A 12204-nucleotide genomic window follows, 5' to 3' on the forward strand; every position below is an offset into this window, starting at 1 on the left:
TATTGCAAAACAAGAAAAAGTTCTTGCGCTTCTAACGCAAACATGTGGTTGGTCGTTATCGCAAAGTGTTCTGAACGCCTGATAAGTTCTCGTATGTAATCCCAGCAATCTTTTGAACATAAAAGATCACTTTTTCAATTTTAGACTGAAAAAGTGTCAAATCAAGGCTAGTTGTGTTAAATTCACAACTAATCCTGAAGAGTAATCTGAATGTGACAACCTCCTGCTGAGGAGCCAACAAATTGCAGACCCTTGCTGTGAAATGACCAAATAGTCTTTCCTAATGTGTCATTTAATGCTTCATCTCACCGGCTGTGGCCACACATTTACTCCCAGGTTGGGCACTGAGAGTTTATTAGGAAGCTTTTGTTTAGCTGCGATTACGTTGACAGGGTAATTAGAGAGACGGAGATGGGGAACACAGCAGGGAATATTGCGCTCAAATTACTAGCTTGATGAAGAAGGCTAGTAAGATTAAGGATACAATGAAATGGTCAAAAAGTGAAAGTGGAAAAGCATAAAGAAAATATATAAAAATGCTGCTCATATGGCTGATTTTAATGCTAGGAAAGTAGTTATACTCATCACATTTTGTGTCATTACAAACACAAACTTCAATGTATTTTATTAGGATTTTATGTTTACACAAAGTAATGCATAAGTGTGGAATGGAAGGAAATTTTTTTACAAATAAAATCAAATGAAAATTTTAAAAATATGATGTCCTTGTGTGTATTGTTAAAAGAGAGCCATAAGGAATCATCGTTAAAGTTTTATCCTTCAGCATTGACGTGACAGCTGCTCCATGTTGATGGGAATTCTGAAAGTAAGCCTGTTAGAGGTTACAAAAGATTTGAAAGTCGGGGAGAGGTCTACGTTCCCGCAGGACGACTCTAAACATACAACCAAAACTACAGTGGTTTAAATCAAAGCATATTCATGTGTCAGAATAACCTGGTCAAGGTTCAGATCTAAATCCGAGCTTTCAGAACTGATTTTTACAAATAGTCTCAGTTTAATCCAACTGACTTTGAGCTGCTTTACAAACAAAAGTTCAAAGTGTATGAATACTTTTACAAATACTGTATATTGCACAGTATTTCTTTATATTGCACTGAATTTTCCCAGTGAGGGACAACAAAGGGAATTATATTCTATTCTTCTATTCCATAACTCGCAGATATATAAAGAGTGACTCCACTGGATTCTTCTTAGTCTAGAATGAACTGTGTAATTCTACAACAAAAGAACATTTAGTAATAAAATCAAAAGGGTTTCCCCCGCCAACTCTAGCATCCAGTATGAGTTGTGCCTTCTTTAAGGACACCCATACGAGTGAAAATAGCTACTAGGTCATCCTCAGTCAGAATAATTCATGCCATGTACAACTTTGCTCCAGATAACTTGTCTGCACAACTATACTGCTCACACTACTTCAGTGTAAACCTCATTCAAAGGCTTCCTGGATGCACATTCCTACAACCTTGAGGCATTCAGATCTTATTTAGTGTCAACAGTTGGTGGACATTAGTTTGCAATGCTAACTATGTTGCTGGAATAAAAGTAAGAGGTAAACTCCCGCATCTGTGATGGAATGAAAAGACACAAATGCTGCTTACCTTTCGTAATCCTTCCATTTCAAACCCATGGAGGTTTGCATAAAGTGAATGGTGCCTCTTTCCTAACAGCGACGTCTTTAAATGAGTAGGAGCTGGGATGTCCTTGTCCAAAAGCCCACGTTTCTTATCATCCTGCTCCCGAGACTCTCCATGTTCCTGCTCGCCGGGTCGGCATCCGAGAGCTTGTGTCTCTTCGGGGCTCTCCATCTCTGTGCGTGTCGGTGCAGATTCGGGCTGCTCAGGCCGAGCGCACAGGTCATACATTCCTCTATTTAAGCAAAAAGCGTCAGAGGGAATCTGCGAGACCAAATGGGGTCCACAGCTAAGTTTGACCCTTTTTTCCTACATGCTCTCTTCAGGTTGACAAGGATCACGGTTGTCCTGTTCTGCTGAAGTTTCAGAGGTAGTGCATTTTCCACAGCAAAGGTAGAATGTCTCAAATCAAGCACAGTTCATTTCTTGGCATTCTTGTGAGATACTAAACAATATGTCTCATAAATGTATTAATGATTTTATGTAGTGGAGACAGATTTAAGGCAGTTCCAAATGAAATAGGAGCTTTAAGCAACATCCATGCAATTTGGAGAACGTGCTGTGACGTTCTCCAAATTGAAGATTTTCAGTTCCATGTTTCTCGACTCGGTTGTTGAAAGCTAGCAATTGATTGTCGTGGCGCTGTAGCAATCTTTTGCATCTTACTTCAAACATTTATGACGAAGCGGAGTACAACCGTGGCTTGTTTCGCTTCTTCTCGTTGCTGTCGTCTCAGAGGTTCGGCGGGGACGAGAAGAGGAGCACATGCAGGCTCGCTTTTTCACCGTGCATAATTTCCAAACCGCACATGCAGGCTCAAATCGAGTCCCAAACAAGGCTAGATTTACACCGGAAAACATGAAAAGAGTCCAACTAACAGGTCTCCATCCCTGGTCTCCATTCTTGCAGCGAGGCTGGGAGGTGGTTGGCACGATGACTCCTCAGCACTGTCGTCATTGACGCGGCGGCCGTGTCACAAAGCGTTTTAATCCAAATTCCACAAGACTCGACAGGGCTGCTTAATCCCATCTTATTTATATCGCAATAAAGGGTAAGGAACGAGGACGGAGGGAAAAGCCAGGGAGTCTAAGACGGCAAGTGTCGATGAGAGGAGGGGGCAGGGAGTACTGCTACCCTCGTCCTATCACAAAAAGGCAAGCTTTGAGACGGGGCCCAATCATCACAGCAGCTACAACTCGTTTCCATGGAGATGACGCTGGAATGATGGTGGCTGCCTATTGATTGTGGAGAAGGCAGTGGGCACTGCAACAGAGGGAGGCAGGCAAAAGAACAAGTGTGCCCTGTCCAAACTGATATTTTACTGCAGCTCTTCAAAAAGAAAAAAACCGCTTATCCACTGATTGAACTCACAGCTTCCTGAAAAAGCTTTAGACACGTAAATGTTTGTAAAGGTGCCGCAAGTCAGTGTTTAAATTACAGCAACCACTCTGCTGTTTAGTCTTGTAGTTTTAGAAGAATTATTTACACTATTCCAGCACAATAAAACTAAGTCAGAATAGTGATTTATTCCTGAACATCATAAGATCTACAGAGAAGAGAGGAGTAAGTCACAATCACATCTACTTGAACTCCCCCATGTTAAAACTCAATACTTTTCTAAACTCAGTGTTGTCAGTCGTTTCTCACCTTATTTATAAAGCTGATTTAAAGTGTAAAAGCTTGCAAATAATAGAGCTTGATTTCTACCATTCATTCTTTCCTGTATGGGCGGGCCGACATACAGACAAGTGATCAATCAATGGAAAGATCCAAAGGAGTTATCAGGTGTCTGCAGTCGCTCATTCTTACTTTTATATCTTTTACCTTTGTGTGAATATTCATCCTCAAAGTTTATCTTTAACTTGCTGTTGTCACATCTGAATTTCCCCACTGTGGGACAGTATATTTCTATTCTATTATTTTCTAATCTAATGAATAAGAACCTGCAGCATTAATGCTACCAGAACTTGTTTATAATTTTATTACCACCAATATACTGATTTTGAGTAATTCTACTGATCATTAGTACTTATGAAACCTTTTATTCTTACAATCATTTGCCATCATCTAACTTTAACTTAATTTGACGGCAGATGCATAGAATGACAGAAAGTATTGGAGCTGTCACTTCTCAACTAACCAGTTTACTGTAGTATGTTTATTCATTTAAAAGCAATTTACTATTTCTCGAAGTAAATCAAAGCAACACATTCAAAGCAATGTGAGATTGTTGCAACAAAGTACTGGAAAAATGTATAAAACAATAAAAAAAAAATATCAAAGACATTAAATCTTGTGAGATTGAGTGACAGCCAGGAATACAATTCGGCAGAAATGTAAATGCAAGAAATATGAAAAGGTGGAGCTGAAAGTTTAAATCTATATAAACTCCACTTGTGACACACAAGTCCTTTGTTTTGCTCCAAGAACACCTTTTTCTTTGCTGCAGACTAGTTCATTATTCATAACAGTTTACCCACAATAATGAGCTTTTCCACCCTCATAGCAGAAAACAAGCCTGCTGTAAACACTTTCAGCTCCTCTTCGGCATTTTTACGGCTTAAATTTACTGCCTGACTGGTAGCAGCACCCACAGCGGCAACTCCACCAGCAGGGAATAACATTTTCCAAATTAACTGCAGCAGCCCACATGCAGGTTCATATTCACAATTATTTTTATTGTCAGATAACGGACTATTCGAAGTAGTTAATACGCACAACGGAAAGTATTCCAGTCAGCTTTTTCCAGGGAGCATCAAACCACAGACACTGCATAGCTGGACAGAAAGAAGCTATATTCAGGTCCGTCAAGATCAGCAGCATTGGCATCCTGTCACTCAGACGTATTTTCACAAAGCCGCCTTGACAGACTAATAAGGCAGGTGTCGCTCAAATACAAACATCTTATGGTGAATGGCTTTCTGCTGAGCGCCAGAACACTTGCTATATTTGTTATTTATATTTCTTTGTAAAAGGCAAATCAGAGACTGTAAATGATAGTGGCTTCATTTGGATAGTTTTTCTTTTTTTCTTAGAAGTGGTTCAAGCTTTGATGAAATGCTGAATTTTCTCCTTTCAAATCTCATCCAAAGCAGGCTGACCCACTTCTGCAACTCAAACCTCCACCCACCTCCCTGCTCTCTGCACATGCATACAGATATTAATAATTGCTACATCAGGCATCTTCCAATTAACTGAATCAGAGTGATTTGTGTATTTCTAAAGAATAAGTGAAAAAGTGGGACCAAAAAGAAATGTCTGAAGTAACAAACATAAACTTCAATGTGTTTTGTTTGCATTTAATGTGACAAAGTGATGCAACCATGAAGTGGAAGGAACATTAAATATGCTAATTAGGGATGCACCAATTGCAGTTTTCTGGCCGATCGCCAATTACCGATCTTTTAAAAAGCATAACTTACCTATTCCAATTCCGGCTAATACCATTTTTTGTCTGAAATGTTGCTCAATATATCAAGAAATTTGCTGAATTGGCAACAATGGGGTGACTATTGTTTACTGTAAATGTGCAGACATGACCTGGTCAGTCAGTTTGTCAGTCAAAAGCACAGTGGTTGAGGTTTAGGCCATTGCCGAGGTTGATAACATCGGGGGATAAGATTGGCTTCACATGTAAAAATTGGTCGATCACCGATCTCCCAAAATTAAGGAAATCGGCACCAACAAATCAGCTGGCCGATAAATTGGTGCACCCCTAGTGCTACTCATTATTTGTACAGCTACTATACAGAGTAGTCAGGCCCTGTTACTCTGATACTCAACACAATCCAACCAACTGCTTTAAACCAGGGTAATACAAAATCTATCTCAGGAACACAATAAGGCCATTACTTAAAACAAAGCTTAAAACAGCAGCATAAGTGTTTCAATGCTCCAAACTAACACAACCATAATATCCAGTTTGCCACTCTAAATTACCATCCAACAGCTTGTGGAGAGGAATGCACCTTCCTGTGAAATCTAATCTTGCCATTCTTGTCGATCTGTAATTTAGGAATCACAGAATCAACACAGCAAAACTCCAAACAATTCATATTTCCTGGTTATTCCTTGCTTTGTTTACACCTCAACAATGGATACGTAAGGATTTCCACATGGGAGACGCACATTTATGCCAATTATTCTACACTACTGTCTAAATTTACAGACCCACATTCCAGTAAAGACCATGAAGCAGCTTTCAGCTACACAAGAAACAACAAAAGCTTTTCTGAGAAAGGAACCCTAGCCAAAACATTCATTCCAATTTTAAAGAATCCTGTAATGAATTATCAAAACAGTTGTCAACTTTGACACCTAAAATTTAATCTAAAATTGAATTGCATAACCTATTTTGACCTAAAAGTCTCTATCAAGCAGAGCATTACTTAGTTCAAAGCAGTGCATTACAAGGTCTTGTACTGCAGTCAACAATGCAGAGTCAAAAACGCTAGTGAAGAGGTGAGCCAGAAAAGTTAGACGGGTGTGCTCACTGGAAAATTGCACTTAATAAAAACACTGCGATGGACGTTTGGATAAAACCAAGGTAGCATGAAACCTACCAACTGAAATGGTGTATTATACTTTCACCAAAGCAAGAGCAGTTTTTAGTTAACATTTCTAAATAGTGTTTGAAACAAAATAAATTATTTTAAACCTTCCTTTATGAAAACCTGGAAAACTGGGACATTTAGTCTGAAACAAAAAAACATTTCCTTCTTTTAAAAACTTGCATTTTTACGTTTCAAGTTTACAAGCTTAAGCATAGTGATTGTGATTAATCACAGCACTACTCAGATAAAAAAATTTTAATCGACTGACAGCACTATAATTGTCAATGAACTGCTGAAGTCCGCTTTGGCTTGTGGTTCAGGGATCTTTGGCGTGAAAATTAACATATTCATTCAAAGAACTGCATTAAGGTGAAATCTACTCATCAAATCTGACTAGCTAAAGGAACATTAGATTATGTGGTTTGTATAGAATGGTTTCTCTTTATTGTATGGCAGACAACTAGAAGTGTAAACTCACCTCCATGTTCCTTCTTGAGCATTTGGTCGACTTGTCTGATGAAGAAGACTCCTCCCACAGGGATGGATGGTTATCCTGAACTGCACGGATGGTGTTGTTGGGGCGATGCATTTCCAGAGAGTTTATCTGACCCACACCCCTGACCTCGGTGGAGGTCCATGGCCCAGCAGTCTGTAACCTGCCGCTTGAGAACAGCTTCTTCTGATCAGGTTTGCACTTTTTGTTGTGTGAGGGCAAATCTCTGAGGGATGTTGTTTCCAGCTGTGCTCTGAAGCTGGTTAGGAGTGGTGTTGACTGACGGGGATTACAGCCGTTATCCCAGACCAGCTTCTTTGAGGATTTTTTGGCTACATAGTTGGGTGGTCTTGACCTTGGAGTCCCCTGCAACAGCCTCCCATGGGCCTCTAGAAGGCGGCAGAGGAAGATGGCTTTCTCTAGCTCGAACTCTCGCCTGTGGTGAAATTTATAACCTGCCCGTTTCCCATTTATCTTTTCATACAGCGTAAGCAGCAACTGCTCCAGCTTTGATTGTTCACTGCCGAGATGAAAGCCGTCTTCCCCCGAGGACTGCAGCTTGTTTTTTATTTGTCCCTCTTTGGCCAGAAGATGTCTGCTTTGGTTTCGGTCCTTTAAGCAAAAACGCCTGGCTGACAGCTCCCTCACGGTCCTCTTATGTTCCCGCTCTGCCTCTCTTCGCAGGCTCCGAAGCTCCACGCCGAGCTGCCCGCAGGCCCACAGTGTTTGGATCTTCTCTGCCTCCAAGTCGGCCTGCAGCCTCTCCAGCTCTTGTCTGTAGTCCGTCTGGTTCTGGCATGACCTCTTGGACAACAGGGCCAGAGGGTTATCCCTATCTTCTCTCATGCTGCCTCATTCACAGCACAACATGCAAGTAGGGAACGAGTAGTTCTATATTTTTTTATTTCTATACAAGAAGGAATGTATCGAAACAGGAAAGAGCAGCAGGCGAGTGATGGCTGGATGGTTAGCAAACATGCAGCATGCATTTTTTTTTTAAACACTGGACCAGTGGAAAGATGAGACTGTAGAAAATGTGGGAGAAATGGAAAAGTGATGCAGATTAATTTGCAAAAAAAATAAAAATCTAAAGAAATCAAATGAAAAATGTTAGTATTGTGATAGCTCAGAAAGCTTAGGAATTTCTTCATGCTGTGGCGAGTTATGCAAAAATTAACACAAATAAATAAGAAAAGCCTGTAAAAACTCCCGCTCTAGATGGAAAATCTCCTCTTAAAACCAGCAATCATAGTTGGGTTGTTTACTACTGCCATTGCCGGCTGCAGGCCTGTGAATATCAGCCTATTATATCCTCGGTGTTACTTTATAAACAGCAGAATGGCAAAAAAAAAAAAAACTACACAATTTAGCAGAAGTCTATTAAATATTTTTATCTTCCATCTGTGTATCAAGTACTTATCTTTATAACTGTATTAATTATTATGTTACAGTATTTTAGCGGTGAGGATATATATTATATTACTGTTTTTTAAAAAGGCAATTAAACCGTTTTTTTTTTTTTTTAGCCAAAGCCATGATTTTATTTGTCTAAGCCATCTTGAAATAAGAATCTCATACCAACCCTTGCTAATTATCAACTATGGAAAAGGTTTATTGTCATTTTTAAGAAAAAAAAGAAAAAAGAGAGTTTGGGGAATATTTCTTCATCCAGAGCTGACGAGGTTACAGCTCTATATATTTTTTGTCTGCTTGTGTTTGCTTTACAGACTCATGCGTTCATTCACTCTCCTGTTTTACTGGCTTTATCTGTATATTAAATACGTTGTCTTTTTTTTTTCTCCTGTTCATTATCACATATAGGATAATGTATGCCTCATCATACATTAGGCTTTTAAGTAATATTTTACAGCTTATTTTAAGGGATTTCTAGAGTTGCTATATCTCAAATTATTTTTTCTTCCAATAAAATGCACCAAATATAATATTCTTACAAAACCGCCAAACAATTGACCATGCTTTTATTTGATATATTCTTTGGTGAAGTCATATTCCCTGTAATTGGACTGCGTATTTGTTCTCAAATTTAAAATGTAGCAGACGAGCACGTAGGAGTATTTTCTGACGAAGCAACAAGTTAATAGGCGAACTTTCCTTTAACGGTGCAATGAACCGCGCTAGTGACGCTTCAGTGGACGCTGCTGGACGCTGAGACGGAAACTTCGCTAACACAGGCTAATTAACAAGCTTAACTTTGAAATGCCAAACGGAGGCATTTTGTCAATTAGCTCAATTGTTTAATGTTACGCAGTTAAATAAAAATAAAGTGTGTAGTATTTTAGCGTTGGCACGGCTAAATGCTAATACGTTTGATTAGCAACAGTTAGCTAAGTTTTCTAGCTAGAACTTGTATGAAACTCACCTCTTAGCGGACACTATTGTTACCGTTAACTTTCGCCAATGGGGACATCTTCTTTTAACCACGGCTCTTATATCGACATAAAACGTTCATGCACAAACTCTGTCTCTCAAAATTTGTGTTTAAAGGTCCACAGAGTCATGCACTAAGAGGTTTGTTTATCTGCCTCTGTCCAACACACTGTCCCCGTCCACCGTTATCCTGTTGGCGAGCACCAGTGCTGCTTTCAAGTCTACTTTGCGACGTCGGTTCATAATTTTAATACCTGTATTCCGTAACATTTTCGTCAATTAATCTCGACTATCATCATTAATACAATCAAGTCGAAATTTCGTGATAGTTTAAGGAATTAGCTTCTTCGCATAGTAGATTTTAAATAGGGTTCTGCATGACTTTTATCCAAATGTACACGTTTTAGTTATGCGTCCGTCAAGAGGTGTTAATATATATTTATGCAATTACATATGACCTCTCTCTCTAAGGGAAAAAGTTCTAAAAAGTGCTTAAAAATTATTCGTCCATGTATTTTTAGCCTTAGTAATCAATTAGTTCACGTTAGATTGTATATACAGCATTATTGATAGTACTTGAACGCAACGCGCTCACAGCATTTATTTTAGTATATGGGACTTGAGTGACCACTAGTGGTTACATTCTGCAATTAAAGGTCAAGAAACAAACACAATATCTTAAAATAAACGAATAAAGAAATAAAATTTGTTGTAGTTGTAGAAGTAGTAGTAATATGTTAAATTGTCATAAATTTCCTGAGGGAGTCTTCCCAAGGGATCAATAAAGTACAAGTCTAAGTCTAAATATAACCTAATAATAATGCAGAATATTCCTTCAATAATCCCAAAGCCTGTATTTTTTTTAAGTAGACCATATTTGAAGCATGCTTTATTGCAAAGCCTATTAAAAATGATACTTCTAAACCAAAATTAGAGCAAGAGTTACTTGAAATATGCTAATATGAAATATTTTTTGGCCAAAAAAAAGCCCAGGTGCAAATTATTCATTATAGAATCCACAGAAAAACTTTGATTTCAATATCCAGGTGTTGGATGACAAGCCTATTGTCGATGCTATGAGTAACACCTGTGCATTATATACTGTAACAAGCCACAATGTTCTAATTGAAAACAACCCATAAGGGGAATCCAATCCGCCTGTGAATTGCAATATAAACTCAGACTTTTGTCGGCATCATTTATTATGCTGTTTGCGTCTATACAATATTAATGAATGAAAAGACATTGGTGTAAATTTGTTGTAACTTTAAGAATTTTTCCCACATGTTATCATTCTGGAGGAGAAACAAACACAAAAATGGTCACGGCATATAAAAAAAAAAAAGTAGTCGGAGAAGTTTATTTAGATTAAAAACTAGAAAATAAGGGTGCCAAATGGAAAGAGTAAAACCAATCCCTTACTCAGTCAAACAAACAAACAGAAGAATTCATACAAAGAAAACCTTATGTAGAAAATGTACATAAAATGCACATAATGTTCACATAAGTGTTTGATTAAATAACAGTAACACAGGGAAACCATGTCACTCTGTTCTCTGTTTTCATAAAACAGCTGCATATACTTAGATTACATTACATATACAGTATGCTGACTCCACTTACTAATGATAGGTCACCTCTGAAAGTGGTTGCAGTGGACTCTATTTTGGGATGTCAAAGTAAAGGGGCGTCAAAATAAAATAAAACCAATAGAATTTGTGAAACGTTTTCAAGATATTTGTAAAATAATCCTTGTTTCATTTTTTGATGATTGAACTGGGATTTATTGAGTGCTACAGTTGAATGCACAAATAAGTCGCTCAATCAGTCTTCATATATGATGACATTTAAATAAAATTGGAAATTCACATTTAAAATAGGTACATTCATGTATAATTGTTTGTATGTTTTAATAATTTAATATAAATTTACTGTGCTGGTTAACCAATCAGAAGTTAGTCTGTTTGATGAACAAAGACAAACCATAGCACAGTGAATATGAAAAAAATAACAAATGGTGAAATAATTAACTTCCTTTAATTACTTCATTAAATATTTAACTAAATAAAATAAAACTTTATGAACATTATACATTATTTATTTAAATCATGTATAGCTGTATTGAATTATCATATACATATATATTTATAAAAAAATTATTTGATCGTTAACGTGTGAGAAGAAATTCAAGTAACATAAGAACAGTTCAACTAAAAGAAAAGAAAACCAGGTTCCAACTGCTGTATTTAATCAGCTTATTATCCTGTAATTAGGTCAGAAACTTTGCTGTAAACAGAAACTTGTCCTCTTCAGTTGCCACCTCCCGACTTTTATGAAGATATAATCCACAAGAACACATTGTTCAATAAGATTCACATGACCTTGATGAAGTGCTTCACGAAAGATAATTATTTGGCAAATATACAGAAATGTATAAATCCTCCAAGGTATGTGCATGTCATTTCAATATCATGTCTAATTCCTTCAAAGCCAGTCTGGCTGCTGGGTGGTGCTTCTATCAGTAATTCAGTACTTTTTATTTTCTCGGTGCTCTTTTTCTGTCTTTAATGGCTTATAATTGGCATATTAGCATAATAAACCCATAGCAGTTTAGACAGTCTCAGCTGTGTTCAAAGGGGCACTATAGGAGTTTTATATAAATAGAGAGCTTCAGGACACAAGCCAGAGTTATCACTCAGTGTCCTTGGGCTGCTCACTCTCTGATACCCATCTCAGTGCTCATGTGTGGCACAAAGGAGTCGAAAAGGACAGGCAGCCATTAATCCTGAGTCCTGCAGCTGTACTTGCTTTAATTATCTTCTGCCAGTTGAATGCAATATGTTGTCCTAAACGTATTCCTGATAAACATGTAGCCAAGCTTTACTGTGATAACATGAAAAATTAGCTACGACTAGATCACATTTCTGTGTGAAAAAGTGTGAAAGAATACTTGGACAAATTTCTGTGGTTTTCTATTACACCTCCGGTAAAACTAACACAGCACTTTGGAAAAAGAACATCATACAACTGGGTGTGATGTCTGGGTTGGCTTCACTGCCTCAAGGCTAATTGATTGTTTTCTCTCAACCAGAGAAAGAAGATATCCCTCCATCAGTTT

At 37.9% G+C, this 12204-nt stretch overlaps 1 protein-coding gene across 9 annotated transcripts in view; it reads right to left on the reverse strand.

Annotated features, from left to right (window-relative positions):
- tspoap1 (TSPO associated protein 1) overlaps positions 1-9156 on the reverse strand; it is a 60830-nt gene extending 51674 nt beyond the window's left edge. For 7 of the 9 annotated variants that reach the window (XM_023342196.1, XM_023342195.1, XM_023342198.1 and 4 more), the window contains exon 1: positions 6684-7544. In XM_023342196.1, the coding sequence (XP_023197964.1) occupies positions 6684-7544 (861 nt within the window). Of the gene's footprint in view, positions 1-1619; positions 2746-6683; positions 7545-9078 lie in introns of those variants that run through there. The other 2 variants (XM_023342200.1, XM_023342201.1) reach the window with 2 other exon arrangements.
- Between the last annotated feature and the right edge of the window lie 3048 nt (positions 9157-12204).

Source organism: Xiphophorus maculatus, chromosome 11 (genome assembly GCF_002775205.1).
Source record: "Xiphophorus maculatus strain JP 163 A chromosome 11, X_maculatus-5.0-male, whole genome shotgun sequence".
Lineage (NCBI taxonomy): Eukaryota > Metazoa > Chordata > Actinopteri > Cyprinodontiformes > Poeciliidae > Xiphophorus > Xiphophorus maculatus.